The sequence below is a fragment of the Quercus suber genome, unplaced genomic scaffold (assembly GCF_002906115.3).
Source record: "Quercus suber isolate HL8 unplaced genomic scaffold, Cork oak 2.0 scaffold_54, whole genome shotgun sequence".
Classification (NCBI taxonomy): domain Eukaryota; kingdom Viridiplantae; phylum Streptophyta; class Magnoliopsida; order Fagales; family Fagaceae; genus Quercus; species Quercus suber.
Genome location: NW_027069519.1, coordinates 1,164,065 through 1,183,586, shown reverse-complemented (window position 1 = coordinate 1,183,586; position 19,522 = coordinate 1,164,065). Strand labels below are relative to the sequence as shown.

The 19,522-nt window shown below is 33.6% G+C and overlaps 1 protein-coding gene across 1 annotated transcript; it reads left to right on the top strand.

Annotated features, from left to right (window-relative positions):
* The first annotated feature begins 13,462 nt into the window (after window positions 1–13,462).
* Window positions 13,463–17,035, top strand: LOC112010844 (D-amino-acid transaminase, chloroplastic). The gene is given in 6 exon segments (XM_024043216.2): window positions 13,463–13,856; window positions 13,978–14,039; window positions 14,988–15,163; window positions 15,321–15,994; window positions 16,386–16,424; window positions 16,427–17,035. Coding segments are annotated over 6 exon segments (1,047 nt in total). The 5' UTR covers window positions 13,463–13,816; the 3' UTR covers window positions 16,483–17,035.
* The last annotated feature ends 2,487 nt before the right edge of the window (window positions 17,036–19,522 follow it).

The following is a 19,522-nucleotide window of genomic DNA, read 5'->3' as shown; positions in this document are numbered from 1 at the left end:
ATTGAATGGTGTGATTCGAATCCCAACATTGAATAAGAAAAATCTTTGAAGAGGAATGAGACTAACTTATTATTAAAAATTTTATGATATTATGATTTTGTTTAGCTATTTTATAGAGTTATCTTAGAAGTTTTATCATATCATGTTTATATTATTAGATTATGATAGTAGTAGGTTTAAGCAATAAGTGAAAATTGTAGTACCATATTAACAGAAATTCTTTATAATTCTTAGATTCTATACCTATAATTAAAGGATTTTACATATTTTCCCATAGAGTTATCTTAGAAGTTTTATCATATCATGTTTATATTATTAGATTATGATAGTAGTAGGTTTAAGCAGTAAGTGAAAATTGCAGTACCATACTTTCTTTATAATTCTTAGATTCTATACTTATAATTTAAGGATTTTACATTTTTTTTTCCATAATTCCCCATGCTATATGCTTAATAATCCATGTTGTTTGGTTCTCTAGAATTGGTTTTTTGCTTTGCTTTCTCTTTCATTGTATTTGATAGATAGTATACCTACAAAAAACATAAATGAGTGTCTTATCTTAAGTTCATTGTCTTCTCATACATAACCATCTATTGAATGGATAGAGTATGGAGAATATGTGTCTAAAATTAATGAGAAATTTTGTGGTTTATATGCATTTATGAATTTTTTTTTTTTTTTTAGTTTCTTATCAAGCTTCTAAGATACATTTACTTTGTGCAGTATATAAATGTTGGGGTTGAACAGAATCTACAAAGGTCTATATTTATTCCTCACAAAAGGGACATGATAGGCGGAAAATAAAAAGGGGAAACGATATTTGACCGATTGGAAGGGAGCAGGAACAAAAAGAACAAATGAGATATGAAATGAGCATTGAGAATATAACCACACAGAAAGCAATGTAGAGGCACATTAGAATTCAAAAGAAAGAAAAAAAAGTTAGCTGATGCTAAATCAACATCTTCAAATGCACTTGGTTGGATTGTTTTAAATTTAGATATTTGAGTTAGATTTGGTTTTAATGGGTTTAAAATAAATTTTGTTTTGAGTATTTGTATTAGATTTGGGTTAAATTAGTTTTTGGTATTTGCCTATGGTGTTTGTAATTAGATTTGTAAATGGAGATATGTGTTGGGTGTTTAGCACGTGGTAAAAGTGTATTTAAATATTATTAAAAAAAATATCTTTTCAAATAAATGTAAATAAAAAGGTTCCCGCACATAGTGCGGGTTAAAAAGCCAGTAACTATAAAAGTCAAACTATTTTATTAGTTAGCTAAGATTTGAAACTATTTTGGTATCTAACAATTCAAGTCTGTCAGACTCAATTTCACTGTAGCAAATCGAGTTTTAAAGACTTGATTTCCATTAGTGCATAGCTGAGGTGGAGTATTTTAATCTGCGTGGAACTCGAGTTCCTTCCACCACAAATCACAGAATGCAAGAAGAAAATGCAGGAAGAAATCACAAAATGCAAAAACCAGAAAATGCAGCAACCTAGAAAAGAAAACTCAACACAGACCAACGCAGAAACCCAGAACAGCACAGAATAGCAACCCAAAAAACACAAGCAAACCAACAAGAAAAGAAAAATACCCAGAAAACACTAACAGAACTAGAAAACACAAACCCACAACAGAAAATATTTCGGTACAGCAAATGAAGAAAAAAAAAAAAGAAAGAGAAAAAGAATGAAGGAAGAAGATGGTGAACAGGAAATCAAGTCTTAAAGACTCTAGTTCCATGTGGATCTTTTACTCCACCTCAACCTTGCCAGCACACAGAAATCGAGTCTCTTAAACTCGATTTGCTACAATGAAATTGAGTCTAAAAGACTCGAGTTGCTAGTTTCCTAAATAGTTTGGAAACGTTGCTAACTAATAAAATAGTTTGGCTTTTATAGTTATTTTCAAAAAAAAAAATCCCAAGAACATTGATGAAGGGTATTCCCCACCGCATGAGTAGTATCCGTTGTTTCACAACAAAGCATCTAAGGATATGGCATGCTTATTTCATACAAAAGGATAAAGGATTTAGATTTACCAATATTAGCATTCTTTTTTTTTTTTCTTTTATATAAATAGTATTAGGGTTTGTGCCCTAAAATCCAATTTATTGTCATATTTCAAGTAGTTAAAGTATTTAATTATATGAGACTATTTGTACATGGATTAAATGGACAGTATCATATAGTCATTTAGATGCATTGTATGTGATTTAATTACAGAAGATATAAATCACAAATTCTTTGTAAAGTCAAAAACGTAGTTCGTGGTTTGTGATGAAATTGGGTGTTTCATCTGCGACGCACATGTCAATTAAGATGGTTTGTCATGATCATGGAAGTGGAGACTTCTAATTGATCTATTAGTGTGTCTTAAATATGTAAGACACACTGAACTACATCGCTATGAAATTAATTATTCAATTAACAAAAGTCACCTAAATAATAAATCTCATAGACTTCTATATTCATACTTGAGAGTTGTGAACCTAATCATGAAATGAATGTTGCTTTGATATATCATGAGTGAGATCTAATCTAATGGTTAAAAACTCAATATGTTGGTAACTACACGTAACGTTGATAGAACACATATTCTCAAGATAGAACAGTGCCAGCTCAACATACTAAGCAAGTGAGGCGATCGCCTAAGGCCCCCAAGCAAAAAAAGGCCCCAAATTTTAACCAATTAAAAATTTTTAAGTCCCAAAATGTTAGATGATAAAATAATGTTAGTGGTGACCCAAATAAAAACCAATAAAAACCAAAATTTGCTAACTCAATTGTTGTGAAAAATGTAATATATATCGTAACATTACTTCTACCCAATAGGATCTATTTCTTGAAAGTATTATTTAAGCCCAAAATTCTAACCAATAAATAAAAAATAATTTTTTTTATCAAAGAAAAAACTAGAACAAATAAATTTTTCATTTGATGTGTAACCTTTCACCTTCTCCATGGGTGTTTTTCAGTGTAGAATTCATTAACTCCCACACAAAGAAGCTAAAAAAACACACTCTCTCTCAACAAAACAACTAAACTTTTAAGACAAAAATTATATACATATTCAATCTCAGACCTCATTTTTCTTGTACAAATTGCTGGAATTTTGCCCCACTCTCTATTTAAAGCATAAAAAAGAAATTGTTTTGAAGCTGTTGCTGCTGTGCTTCAGACCTTCTTCTCCTCATTTGAGTTTGATCTTCATGATTGTTACTTCTCTAGAACCTTTGCTTCTTTCCTGAACTTTTTCATAATTCAAGCCATCTTGTTTTACTTTCTCTTTATTTTATTCTTGGTAATTACTTTAAATTCTGACATAGCACATAGGTAAACTCATTTTCATTCGGTCATTCATTTAACATATTGGTTGGGACGTGGAGTAGGATAGGACCATAAATTTATTTTATTTTATTAATTTAGTAATCATGGAACTACATCTATACTTATCTCTTAGGGTTTTAATTTTTTAAATAAATTTCACCTTCAATTTTTTGTTGAGAATTTCGTTGATTCGTTATAAAAAAAAAAAATTACTTGTATACTCTTGTATGGGTCCACATTAACACTACTAGTTGTTATTTTGTTAACAAATAAAACTATTTTTGTGAGAAAAAAAAATATCAACCGATAAAAAATTTTAATATTTAAATTAAAAAAAAAAAGGGGGCCCCACTCAAAATTATTGTTTTAGGCCCCAAAATACCTTAAGCTGGTCCTGAGATAGAATCCATAATCTTTTTTTATAAAGACAAAATATCCCCTTGAGATAGTTAACGGGAAGAGGGAACTAATTATTCAAGGCGCTGGGCCTAGCCACTTTAGTAACTTTTTACTAATTTCTTTTTATTTTCATTAAAAAAAAAAGGAAATTAGTTAATAAAATATATGAATAACTGAAAGATTAAGCTGGGGACTCAAAGAATAAAATAATGATTTACAAAATAAAAATTTATTATGACTTTGTTCGCTATGAATGTTCTTTTTTTTTTTTTTTTAATGAGAAAACCTCGGAACTTTATTCAAAATAATAATCAGCTAGAAATACATGATGAAGGCGTGGAGGAACATCCTTCATCCACACAGTTAAACCACTAGCATGTCTCGCATTCGTAGCTATGTTATGAGCTACAGAGTTACCTAGTTTACGAGTATGGGAAAAAGATATACTACAGAAGGCAATTGTAGATGGTTTGGCAGAAGCAATCAAACAACCAAAGGAGGCGAGAGATTCATCTACACTTCTCAGAGCTTTGATGGCAACCTCTAAATCTTCCTTAACAATAACAGAGGGTAGATCAAGTTCACGGTTAAAGGAGATAGCTTTGACAGCGACTAGGGCTTCTACGTCATCAGAAGAGGAAGGGAGCTTGGTTTTTTTTTTTTTGATAAGGCAGCAATCACCTCACCTTGATGATTGCGAATTACTACTCCCAATCTAGCCTCAATTGTTTCCCTGAAGAGTGCACCATCAAAATTTATTTTGAAAGAGGAAGCTAGAGGTGAAACCCATCGAACACGAGTTTGGGGAGAAGTAGAAGTCTGAACCATGTGCAATGGCAGAGTTCGAAAGAAATCCTTGAGAGTTTGGATAGTAGAAGGAGCTACTTGTGAGATGGGGTAAACTTTGCTGCTGGTTCTAAGAAGATTTCTTTGGTATCAAATTGTCCAAACCATTATTGCAAATACTTCCAAATTTTTTTCCTTCAACCAAAATAAAATGCACTAGATCATAGAAGCTTGAAAAGTGTTGTGTATGACAAAACAACCACATTGCGTCTGCTTTCCAGATAGGAGTTAACTCTGGGCATTTCTACAACACATGGATAACATCTTCTGAGGAGCTGTTGCAGTGGAAACAAACATCTTTAGTGAGGACTCTTAAATGTACTAATTTCTTTTGACATGAACAGCATTTTTACATGCTCACCACAAGAAATTTTTAATTTTATTTGGAACTGAGAGACTCCACAACTACTTCCAAAAACCTTGGTGGTAACTAATGTGCATTGATAATAGCTTAATTTTGCATCTTTATATCATTATTAGAAAGCATTATCATACTTATTTTGAGTTAATTCATGCATTTTATATTTGGTTTTGAAATAATGTTGAATAATCAATTTTGTGCTTAATTGAATCATATTGCATGAATTTGTCTTTTGTAGGAGAATAGAATTAAATAAGTGGATTTGTGCAAAAAAGAAAGCTAATGGGCTTACTTTTACAAGGGCCGTGATGAAGTTAAAGAAGGCCAACCGAATTAAATTTAAGTCCAATTAGAGCAGGGAATCAAAGGAAATTTGCATCAAATCCAAGTCCAATTCAGATTAGGATTCTAGCCTGCACATTAGTTAGTATTTTTGTCATAACTTTTGGCTTAGATGTCCAATTAAGATGATTCAAGGTGGGATTAACTTAAAGGGCTACAACTTTGTAGTTTACTGAAAGTCCAAATTATGACGTTAAATGGGCCAAAATATTCAGTTAAGTGAAGCCTAAAAATCTAGGATTTTCTCCAAACGGGAATTCAGCTTGTAATAGGATTCCTTGACCTATTTAAAGGCTTTTTATGGCAAAATTCAGGGAGGCTAGTGCTAGGGCTGAGAGCTGAATGTATAGAGAGCTGCAGCTACCTCTTCCATGACAGTTAGTTTTATTTATTTGTCTAGTTTAATGCTTAGTATTTTATTTTTGTATTTTCTTTCAATTACTATGAGTAGCTAATTTATAATTAGGGTTGAGAATGAAACCTTGTTAAAGATTATCAATAATATTTATGTGATTTGATTTTTCCTACAATAGTTGTTCTTTAATGATTTATATTGTTTTTGCTTCATATCAATTGACTAAGATGAGATTCTAGATATGAGTTCAATCATGTTTTTCTCATGATTTAGGATTTATCTTAATTAATTAAATGCTTGGTTTATTAATTCTTGATTATAAAATTGGATATCGCTTGTGATTTTTCTTGCTATTTACCCTTGTTGGTGCAAACACAAAAATAATGGAAACAACACAAAGAGAAACTAAATTATACACTGAATATTATTAATTTAAAGAGATGAACACAACACTATTTGAATTGAGGCACGACACTTGCTCTTTTTAAAAAGATTCAAGCCCTTGGTTGGCTAATCTTTGTAACCAATGCAGACCTTCTCTGACTTGTCTCCCCTAGGATACAACAGCCCAACAAATGTTGTATGGCTAGAATAGTTTCTACACAAAGTGTTCAATTCCAAAGCTCCACCAGAAGAACACCTTTCTTTGGCCAAAATCTCTTAAGTATTTAGGAATATTATTGAATTCACTCTCTTACACAATACTCTTTGCTTTTAACTATTTCTGTTCATTCACTCTTGATATGAAATTAGTCCATAGCATAGCCATATATATAGTCTTCACTACAAAAAAAAAAAAAAAAAGGGTTATCCCAGCGTTTTCAAAACCGTTGGGATAGCCCCAAAAAGCACTGGGATATGGTCAAAATTCCTATCCCAGTGTTTTTTTTCCCAGTGCTTCAAACCGCTGGTGTTTGAATGTCAGGATAGGGTCGCCGGACCTGTACCAGCACTTCTCAAAGGCGTTGGGATAGGTCCCAACGCTTTCAGACCATGTTCTGCTGTTTTTACTTGTGTCGGGACAGCCTTTATGAAAATGAGAATATAACTTATACCAGCGTTTTTGAAAGCCTATACCTTTTGAAAGCGTTGGCATAGGTACTGCCTGAGCGCTGGTATAGAGTTTGAATGAATAAAATTTAAAAGGCCAATACCAAAAGCGCTGGCATAGGCAGTACCTATTCCAGCGCTCTTAAAAATGCTGGTATAGGTCTTGAATCAATATAATTTAAAAGGACCTATGCCAACGCTTTCAAAAGCACTGGCATAGGTCCCTTTTTTTTTTTTTTTAGTACCTGTAATGTACCTAAAATACATATTTTCCAATACCTATTTTATAGCAACTATAATGAACTACAATTCATATTTTCCAATAGCAAATACCATACCACATCAAACCAAGAAACTAAATATATTTAATTACACCATATCAATAATTACATCCAAAATGTCTAGAATTTTATACACAAAATAATACATCCCAAGTGTCTAGAATGTTATGAACAAAATAATACATTCTAAACAACTATGTACAATGTCCTACACAAAAGAATACATTCTAACTATATAGAATGTCCTTCACAAAAGAATACATTCTAATTGTCTAGAATGTTATAATAAAGTTTCCAACTATAATGTGTACATATATATCAAAGTTTGAAACTTTATTATAAATATCAAAATATCATAGTAACTACTCCAAAATAGGTGCCCAAAGTATTGCCTACTGTGTATCATCAAATGATAAGTGCTAAGCACAGGGAGACTAGATATCCACTGCAGAATCACCATCACCATCCTACGAATTAAGAAACACACAATGGATTAGTGTACTAAACAATAGAGTTAGTTAGTAGCTGAATGACACAATATCACTAGTATTACTACCAATTGCCACGTTAGCAAATAAAACACACTCAAAATGACTGATTTCAATTAAGCATATCAATTGGGTATTAGTCTCAATAAATATCTCAAAAAGTGATTAGTAAGCAATTTATGCAAAAGATTCAATAAGTGATTACTTACAAATGACCTCGAAACAACCATCAATACAAAGAGGAAAATGTTTTCCAAGCTCCCAGTCACAAAACCACAATACAATTAATAACTAAAATAAGTTAAAATGAGGATTTAATAAACATTAAAAAAAAAATATTACAAAAAATACTTATAGGGTGACTTTAAATTCAAGATAACTTCTAAAAACCCATAAATTTACCTTATTGTATTAATAAGCCTGAGTCTAAACTCTAAACAAGCTTAATTTCATTTTTGGAATGAATGAGTTTACCTCACTTTGCTGCTTGCGATAATTCAGGGACAAATAATTTTGTTTTTCCTCTATTTGAGGTGGTTGTAATAATCAAGCGCTATAAGACTGCCTGAATGATCAGTTGATTACTTGGCTATTAAATCACTCATTTACTTACAACCCTGGTATATTCCTATACCTCATTACAGCTCTTCATTCTTATCTTCAATCACACTACTAATCAATCCACAAAGTCATAACACATCAAGCAAAATAGACCTGACTTGACATGACACCCTCCCACTAATAAATAAATAAACACTAATACAATCTAAATTAGGACATTTTTAGAAGTAATTATAAATGATAAACAAAACGAATCTTTATTACTATTATTTTTTGATAAAATAACTAAAAAGAATCTTTATTTGGATAGAGCAGGTGACCAACAATATTTAGCAAACTAAAAAAGTTCTCCAAAGACATGGCCAACTAATTAACCCACTTCACAGCAAAATTCATCAGATCAAAACTCACCAATCACCTACACACATAGACACACACAAAAAAGCATCATATACTATCCAATAACCCATTAACTTCATAAATTACCCATAAACCATTTCCAAACAAAATTTCATCTGATTATTTTGCATCACAGAAACTTCATGACAACTCACCAATCACCATACAAGCATAAACAAAAATGCACATACTTTGTATTCAAACTTCTTACCATAGACATACTAGGAAACGATGGGCATAGTGAAGTCAACACCCCCCGCATTAACCTCATTTCAGCTTCATAATGATTGCATTTCTCCTTCATTTCTTCTACTTGAGTGGACAACTCGATAACCCTTTGGTCGGTTGCAGTAGATGTTGGAGGTGGAGTATTATCATCCATTGACCTCGCACGATTGCCAGAGGGGTTGGACCAAAGCCTACCCCTCTGACACAGCGACCTCTCTCTGCACCGATGACCTATCCAAATGCATCGTCGAGCTGCCAAAGTATGCCAGCCTCAATGTCGTTTCCCCGCAACTATGACCCCTTTGTCATAAGCTCTTTCATCTTTGCCTAGTAATCAGAAATAAACAAAACAACATATTAGCAACGAGTAATATGCTTTTACTTGCACTTGCTGCTTTTACTTGCACTAAAGTAATCATTGAAATTAAACTAAAAGTAATAAAGCAACTTATGACTGGGAGCGCTTTGTCCAACACAACCAAGCAAATTCTAACAAGCAGCAATATTTATAAAGGGGGATTAACAGACAGGAAAATAATTCTAAATTGTAGTCATTATCGTAGAAATGAAACTCATTATCAACCTCAAAGCCCCTTTCACCATAATATCTAGAAATAATGAAGTATCAAGGCATCATATTATAAGTTGCAACAAAGTTAAACATGTGACTCTAGGCTTATTAAGCTTAGTAAGGCACTTCCCAAATCCAACAACATTAAATTATTGCCTCTAGTCTTCAAGATTGCTTCCTGTTATCATTAAACTTTAAGTCAAAATTGCAGGACAAACTACATTTCCAATCCTAAAGAAATAATATAGCTGCACCATAAAACTATCCAAACATTGGGGACTAAGTCAAGAAATATTCACCATGAAAATGAAAACCTGCAATCTTAATCATAAAAGAGTAAAGTTAGGTAAAGTATTCAAACCTGTGACCCTCTTTGCAATCTTAATCATAAAAGAGTAAAGGATCTTTTAATAAATAAAAATAATAATGTTATAAACAAAATTTTCCTAACATTGTATGACCTAATCCAATCTAATCTAATAATGCCAACAACCTACTCAAGGACAAGGTTAGGCAATGAGATACCAATCTCCCCTTTAATTGAAGTCCCTACCATGTAACGTTAATTAAAAAACTTCTTTCCAACTCAAAATACAATACATTCAAATTACTAATATAATTTGTCACAAACTTACAATGTTCGCTCCCACAGTGGCATTCACAGCAGCACCATCATGGTAAGAATACGCCACTTCATAACCTACAAGTTATTTATTAATTTAGAAAACTTATCTTAATTTATTTAATCTAACTTACATACAAATAACTCTTTCTTTAACAAATTATAACTCATCTCTTTATTCATCTTCAGTTATTTTGAGTTTCAACATTTATAATTTAAAATGTACTAACAACCTTGACTTGGATCAACCATGGAAAACCCCCCTTTGCCTTTGGATAACCAACTGGACGGTCATTCATTATCTCTACATGTGGTACCTACTCAATGAGTATTATTTGTGCCTTTATTTTGAACCAGGATTTTATAAACTTGTTTCCCTCGTGAAAATAGATATTTTCAAAAGTTCTGGTTTGAAATCCTAAAAAATGATGCTCATAATAGAGATTGGAAAAAGTATCCCATCACATTACATCCAAGATTTGGTCACAAAATTTCTACAAGGTGTTTAATTGCTAAGCTCAACTCAAAAAAAGATATCTGAGTAGAAAGTATCTTTCACCCGTCAAAAATGCATTGGGTCACTAACCCAGATGACACCCTCCCCTCACACATGGACACCACTTGGGCATCTTGTCACCATGCTTTTACAAAGGCAGAATTCCTTCATAAGGGAACCTTATCTGAAACAGGACCAAGTACCCTAGAAGCTTACAGACAACAGTGGCCACATGAAGATCATTGGGAAATGCTCAATCCTTTTATTGGTTACGATGACCCGTATTATGATAACCATGACCCAGATGTTGACGCTGACGTTGACAAAGAATGGTTCCAAGTAAGAGATGGATGGGACTAAACAGCTCCAAAACTATATTAAAAAAAAAAAAAAGTTCCTAGAATCATCCTGAAGCAGCTCAACCTTATCCATGCTTGTCAGGAACACTTATTGCCCCTATAGAAGCTTATCCAAAAGCAGCTTTGTCTCCATCCAGGCTCCTACTTCCTTCAACGCTTGTCAATCACAAACCAGGCCCCTACCATCTTATGCAAAGCTGATTATAAATTGTATACGAATATAGTTTGAGTTCCGTTGTCTATAAATAACTTCTTTGTATCTTTGTAATGGCAGAAGATAGCCTCTTTCAGAACTCTTTATGTCTTATGTAAAAAGTTTGTTGAATCTAATAATATCAGCCAGTTTGTTATATCTTGATTTTTGGGTATGAGGCATCCTAACTTTCTGAATATATATATATATATATATAAAAGAACGTCTTTATAATTCTTAGAGAGAGAAACTGTTGACGTCAAGCTTCCTTTTGCATGTTTCAACACGTGTAGAGTCAACTTCAAGGAGCCTCTTGATGGTGTTTCAGACCTTTGCTTTTGTGTTTTTGGGCGATTAAAAGGGCAGTGAACTCTACTTTTTGATGAAGTGCATGATCTTTTCACTTTTGCCCCCTAGGTTTTCAGCCTTCCTAATCTTGGCATTTGCCCAATTCCGTCATCGTCTAACCTTTATTTGACCAAAGTCAAAAGTAACTTACAATTTTTCTAACAACCAAAAATGACCAAGTGTTGGATCAACTGCTTGATTTTGTAACGTGTCAATACAAAAACAATTTTGGTAAATGAATAGGCATGCACCTATGGGGGCCACATGCTATGAGGGAATCGTTGCATACAACGCCTCAATTGATTAATTTAATTTTTCCCTAACAAACAAGATGCGTGCTTTGTGCACTCACCACTATTATTGTGACCCATAGGCTGAGAGTGAGACTTCGGTTCAATGCATTATACAGGTCACGACCATATCACCAAATCCATAATGCTATGAACAAGTTATAACATTTTTTATTTGATACGCTAAATTCTTATTGGTTCTTATTTAATCTAACTGCTTACTAATAATAACCCGTCACCACGTTAATCTGTCCGTAAAAATAGTTCTTGTCTTTAGCATATTCATAACCAGAAAGCAGAAAGAACAAAAGACAAAAGTCAGTAAACCGAATCAATCGTCGTGTACGTTTTTCAACTTCTGTTCTGCCAAGCGCAGCAAAACAAACTGCAAGCTGGCTATGCAAAACAAAACAAGTGCATATATCCTCTTCACATTGCTACCTACTTTTCTGATTTATAAGATATTGAGTACTTTATTTCCCAAATAGTGAAATAACCAATCAACACATTTCATCTTTTTGTCTCATTGATTATCTCTCACTCCCTGCTCTGCTCTTATATCCCCCACAAACTCATCCTCCTCACTCCTCAGTCTGAGTTATTTTTGTCTAAGCTTGAAGTCATGGAAAACAGTAGCTCCTATTCTGATCAGAAATCTGCAGGTACTTTTTCTATCTCTTCTTGTTTTCTTCTTTTGTGGGTAATTTCTGATTTGTATGATTATGGTAACCCTTATAGTCAAGGCCTGATTTGTGTTGCTTTTATGTCATTTTTGTTGTGAAGATTCATTGGAGGCTGGAAATGGCAGTGGATTTAAAGTTCATGTGTTCTCATCATCATCTGAGGTGAGAATTTTCATCACTTGATACTATAAAAAAAAAAAAAAAAAGTTCCTAGAATCATCCTGAAGCAGCTCGACCTTATCCATGCTTGTCAGGAACACTTATTGCCCCCGTAGAAGCTTATCCAAAAGCAACTTTGTCTCCATCCAGGCCCCTACTTCCTTCAACGCTTGTCAATCACAAACCAGACCCCTACCATCTTATGCAAAGCTGATTATAAATTGTATACGAATATGGTTTGAGTTCCGTTGTCTATAAATAACTTCTTTGTATCTTTGTAATGGCAGAAGATAGCCTCTTTCAGAACCCTTTATGTCTTATGTAAAAAGTTTATTGAATCTAATAATATCAGCCAGTTTGTTATATCTTGATTTTTGGGTCTGAGGCATCCTAACTTTCTGAATATATATATATATATATAAGAACGTCTTTATAATTCTTAGAGAGAAAAACTGTTGACGTCAAGCTTCCTTTTGCATGTTTCAACCCGTGTAGAGTCAACTTTAAGCAGCCTCTTGATGGTGTTTCAGACCTTTGCTTTTGTGTTTTTGGGCGATTAAAAAGGCAGTGAACTCTACTTTTTGATGAAGTGCATGATCTTTTCACTTTTGCCCTCTTGGTTTTCAGCCTTCCTAATCTTGCGATTTGCCCAATTCCGTCATCGTCTAACCTTTATTTGACTCAAAAGTAACTTACAATTTTTCTAACAACCAAAAATGACCAAGTGTTGGATCAACTGCTTGATTTTGTAACGTGTCAATACAAAAACAATTTTGGTAAATGAATAGGCATGCACCTATGGGGGCCACATGCTATGAGGGAATCGTTGCATACAACGCCTAAATTGATTAATTTAATTTTTCCCTAACAAACAAGATGCGTGCTTTGTGCACTCACCACTATTATTGTGACCCATAGGCTGAGAGTGAGACTTCGGTTCAATGCATTATACAGGTCACGACCATATCACCAAATCCATAATGCTATGAACAAGTTATAACATTTTTTATTTGATACGCTAAATTCTTATTGGTTCTTATTTAATCTAACTGCTTACTAATAATAACCCGTCACCACGTTAATCTGTCCGTAAAAATAGTTCTTGTCTTTAGCATATTCATAACCAGAAAGCAGAAAGAACAAAAGACAAAAGTCAGTAAACCGAATCAATCGTCGTGTACGTTTTTCAACTTCTGTTCTGCCAAGCACTGCAAAACAAACTGCAAGCTGGCTATGCAAAACAAAACAAGTGCATATATCCTCTTCACATTGCTACCTACTTTTCTAATTTATAAAATATTGAGTACTTTATTTCCCAAATAACCAATCAACACATTCCATCTTTTTGTCTCACTGATTATCTCTTACTCCCTGCTCTGCTCTGCTCTGCTCTTATATCCCCACAAACTCCTCACTCCTCACTCTGAGTTATTTTTGTCTAAGCTTGAAGTCATGGAAAACAGTAGCTCCTATTCTGATCAGAAATCTGCAGGTACTTTTTCATTCTCTTCTTGTTTTCTTCTTTTGTGGGTAATTTCTGATTTGTATGATTATGGTAACCCTTATAGTCAAGGCCTGATTTGTGTTGCTTTTATGTCATTTTTGTTGTGAAGATTCATTGGAGGCTGGAAATGGCAGTGGATTTAAAGTTCATGTGTTCTCATCATCATCTGAGGTGAGAATTTTCATCACTTGATACTACTATACACTATTATCTTTTTCTGGGGTTTTTATTTTAATGCTTCTGCTCTTTATTTATTATTATTATTTCGATGTCAATCTTTTAAATTTATTCACTTCTAGCACAAAAATATTATCTTGCATGATTTTAGGATAATGATAAAATACTCCCACATTTATTCATATATAGTGTGTTTCAGTAATTGGGAGTTTATAAAAGAAGGAAAGAAAAAGAAATAAACATATAGTTTAATGTTTATAAAATGATAAATCTCATTTTCCCCCTCCCTATTGATCTGCTAGGATTAGTGGTTATATATTGTTAATGGGTTCAATTGGCTGGAATATAAAAACTGCGGAATAAGAGAATATATTGGCATTGGTAATTGATCGAATAAAAGAATCTCTATTTCTCTTCATGTATAATTGAGGCGAGTGAAAATGGATGTGACTATATAGATCAAAGTTCTAATTTGGATGAATACTATATTTTTTGGATGGTAAATACCTATTTTGGGTCCTGACAATGTATAAAATTCCAAATATGTGAAGGCAGAAATTGCACTAGTCTACATCTAGTATATGGGATAGTTGCTCTGTAAGGGAGGAGGTGTATTTGTAGCTAAATAATTTTGACTGTTTAAAAAAAAGGGATTTTTTTTTTTAAAAATTTAGAGAATTAAAAATGATATTCTCACGAGTAGTGGCTTAACAATTTTAAATTTTGGTTATGTAGCAGAATTTTGAGGATGTAACCTTTGTCCCAACTGGTGTGGTTTTCTCTAGAAATTTTAAATATCTAATTTTAAGTTGGGAGTGCAGTTTTTCTGGTTCCAAAAGTATTCACCATGGTGAAACTAGCGCTAGATTCAACTTCATTCCCAACGACTAACGGTTTGTTGGAAATGTTTCTCAACTTTTTATTTGTCATATACTGAATCAGTTGCTTGAAAAGCTGCATGAGAAGTGGAGTTCAGTTAAAAAGCAACCATATCCAGCAATGTATTCCAGCACATTTGGAGGAATTATTCTTGATCCAGCCATGATGGTAATTCCAATTGATGATCACATGGTTCATCGAGGGCATGGTGTGTTTGACACAGCTATTATATTAAATGGGTAAGCATGATGTAGTTCTATTTGACATTTCTATTGACACATCTCTGTTTAGTTCTTAGTCTAATGCAATCCTAAGCTTCTCTGTAAACCGTTGTTTTCTCTTGTCACATTTGAGTACAGTCAGAGCCGTAATTATTGATTATTTTGATTCCTGCAGATACCTTTATGAGCTGGATGCTCACTTGGACCGTTTCCTCAGATCGGCTTCAAATGCACGGATTTCATCTCCCTTTCCTCAGTCAGCTCTTCGAAGCATTCTTGTGCAGCTGAGTGCAGCATCTCAGTGCAAGAAAGGAACTCTGAGGTACTGGTTAAGTGCAGGTCCTGGAGATTTCTTGCTTTCACCTGCAGGATGCCCAACATCTGCATTCTATGCTGTAGTCATAGAGGAAGACTTTTCTCAGTGCAAAGAAGGGGTGAAAGTGGTGACATCCACTGTCCCCATGAAGACACCTCAATTTGCAACAATGAAGAATGTAAACTACCTCCCTAATGTCCTTTCAAAGATGGAAGCTGAGGAGAAGGGAGCATTTGCTTCTATTTGGGTTGATGAAGAAGGTTATATTGCTGAAGGCCCAAATGTAAATGTTGCTTTTATCAACCATGATAAGGAGCTTCTCTTGCCTTTGTTTGATAAGATCCTCAGTGGGTGCACTGCAAAAAGGCTTCTTGAACTTGCATCCAAGTTAATTGAGCAGGGACGTCTAAAAGATGTGAGAAATACAAATTTAACTGTGGAGGAAGCAAAAGGTGCTGCTGAAATGATGTTTGTAGGAAGCACGCTACCTGTACTTCCAATCATCAGTTGGGATGAACAACCCATTGGAGATGGTAAGATTTATCCTCTTTGCCATTCATAGAATAGATGCATTTCGGATTCTTGCTACTAGAGATCATTCAAGGAACAACCCCCCCCCNAAGGTGCTGCTGAAATGATGTTTGTAGGAAGCACGCTACCTGTACTTCCAATCATCAGTTGGGATGAACAACCATTGGAGATGGTAAGATTATCCTCTTTGCCATTCATAGAATAGATGCATTTCGGATTCTTGCTACTAGAGATCATTCAAGGAACAACCCCCCCCCCCCCCCCCCAATCTACTGAATTCTTGTATAATATGATACATGGTATATAAAAAAAAACTGTATTGTTTCTGTTTATAGTAGTAGCCAATGGGCATTTGTTGTCTAAGGACTTTTGTTTTTGTTATTTTTCTTACAGGGAAAGTGGGAGAATTAACAATGGCACTCTCGGATCTGCTTTGGATGATATGGTAGGTGGACCTGAAGGACAGAGGATACCTGTTCCCTACGTGTAGTCAAACCGCGAGTATATCAAATTACAGAGGCTGAACTAAAAGAGTGGTTTCATCTTGTGCTCATTATTCTTGTTGATGCATGTTTTAGCAAAGGCATTCTTCATATCTGCCTTTAAAAAAAAGAAGTGTTTGTTTTCCGTATAAAATGTGAAGAATTCTTGAATAAAACACTGGATTAGGCGTCTTTGCCTTCTTGGAAATGACAATGGGAAGCAGTTATCAACGGGACGGAGGAGATTTCATATAAAGAGACCCCAGAATTCAGTGTCATTGTAGAAACAAATGTAAAACTAAGATGGATTTTGTTTAATAAAAAAAAGCTTTATAAAAATACTCGGAATTCGACATGTAAAAGTCTTTTACAAGAAAGTTTACTTGTTGCTTGCTTGCTAAGGAATTTAGTGATTTCCTTCTATAATTATGGCTTGCTCCCAGGTAATTGAACTCTTGTAGATATCCTGTAATTTTCTTTTAAACTTCTTTCTTCTAAGTTGACACTTCAACGTTGTTGTGTGCAAACTAGAGAGAAGTGATATATCCAAAAATTTGTTTTAGCAAGCTTATTAATTCTCCTATTATATAATCAGTTTAGTTGTAACAGGCTTCGTGATGAGAAGTAACACACATTGATATTCAGCTTGTAAGCATTACATTGCGTTTCTAGTTTCTAGCCAGCTGAAAAGTTAGTATCAGCATTTTAATCAGCAGGTGACAAGTTCTTTCTGAACCCAAGGGGTAGGGGGATGACATAAATTAATGCTATGTTTGGAAGTTTGGAGGGAGGGGAGAGTAGAGGGGATTGACTATCCTCCACTTATTTGGATGTTTTTGAAATTAAGCAAGGGAGAGGGGAATAATTAGTCCTTCATTTTGTTTGGATGTTTTAAAAATTAGGATAGAAATGAGAGGAAATAATAATTATATTTAAATAGAAAAATTTATTCCTATTTGAAAATGGACTTAGAACATTGGTTTATGATTAATTTATTAGATTAAATAATTATACGCCTTAACATAGTTTTATTATTACTATTTTTTTTTCATTGCTGCTCCTTACTGACCAAAAAAGCTTCAAGAAATAGCTGATTAATTGTAGAATATATATTTCTAAAAAAAAATATAATATATATATATATATATTATAATGCAAATTGAAACAGGTCAATTTTTGAAATATAATTTGTAACGTTAAAAAATTAATTTGTAACTTTGAAAATTGTTTTTTGTAGGAGAAATGAATCTTTTCCCAGTCAGGTAGTGTTCACTTTGGGAATAGGCCGAGGAGCCAATGCCACCTTCACGAATTTGTTCAATCCCATATCGGGGAGAAACGTCTCTCACCCTTGCCTTATAAGCACTTAGCCTAAGAAAGGGTATACCATAGTGTGTGTGATCTGTTTTAGTGGTACACTCTTGCCTTCAGTTAAGGCTTATAAGGCATTGCCTTCAGTTAAGGCTTATAAGGCATGAGTGGGGTGCATATTTCTTCAATGTGTGAGCAAGTCTCAAAAATTGCTCATGTCGCTTAAAGGAACAAAGTCGTGCGCGGACTTGGAACAAATCCTCCCCCACAAAAGGTGTTTTTGAGGGCAGTGCCCATCAAAGGTATTATTCGCTTTGGGTGAAGACCGCACAGATTTGTTACCTTGAAGGGCACGCCTCTACCATGAGCATGTGCAATAGCAGTTTTTGAGACTTGCTCTAATCACACACACTATGGTATACCCTTCCTCAGGCCAAGTGCTTATAAGGCAAGGGTGGGAGGCGTCTCTCTCCGATGTGGGATTAAGCAAATCTATGCGGGTGGGAGCAAGGGTCAACCCCACCCATCCCAAAGCGAACAATACTTAATTGGGAAAAATTCATTCCTCCTATATTTTTTAAAAGGATCATTAATTTTTAACGTTACAAATTAATTTTTGGTGCATGTCATTGGTGTAGCATTAAAAACTTTTTTTGGTGCATGTCATTAATTTATTAACGTTAAAAGTTGTTTTGTAAAAATATAATTTGTGACGTTACAAACAAATTATACGCAGTGGATAATTTTTGGTGCATGTCATTGGCGCAACGTTTTAAAAAAAAAATTATGTTACAAATTACCCTTTGCTAATGCTCCTGACCCTTTTACAAATTAATTTAATATCATTTTGCCTATCAAAAAAAATTTAATATCATTTTGTAGTTTTATTAATGTGATAAGGGTAAATTAGATAATTCATTTGGTCAAGAATTCTTGTACACTACTCTCCTTCCAAATCTCTCCAATTTAGGGGAATTAAAAATGAAGAGTGAAAAGTACTTCAAATCCCTCCAAATCCCTCTCTTTCGTTCCTTAAAAAACATTTAAACAAGGCAATTTAATTACTCTTCCTCCCTCTACACTACTCCCCCTCCTTCCCCCAACATCCAAACACAGCATATAGAAATTTAGAATTCAAGAATGAAACATATGCTAAAATTGAAGATTAAGTATACCATGAAAAAGTTTTCTCAAAAAAAAAAAAAAGTATACCATGAAAAATAAAACTAGTATCCATTCAATGTTAACAAAATATTAATAAAATAAAATACACAAAATATTTGCTTCTTTATACAGTCTAAATCAACATTTACCAAATTTGAATTTGATGTTCTTTTAAATTATGAAAACAATCTATGTTGTTTCCGCACTAAATTTTGAAGTAATTTCTTGGCGAAAAGCACATTTTCATCCTTACATTTTCACGCGATTCTCATTTTGGTCCCTAACTTTTTTTCTAGCGCTTTTAGTCCCTATCCTGGAAAACGCATCTCCTTTTTGTCTCTGCCATTACATCAAAGACGAAAATTGCACAGGTGGCAAACGGAAGATGACGTGGCCATTAAAATAATAATAAAAAAATATTATTTAGCATTAAAAAATGCCACATCAGCACCTAAATTAAAAAAAAAATTAATTTTAACTAAATAAAAAAATTAAAAACAGAATTAAAAACTAAAAATAACATGAATTGAGATCTAAGTAAGTCTTGAACAAGAACACAAACTCAAATTTAAG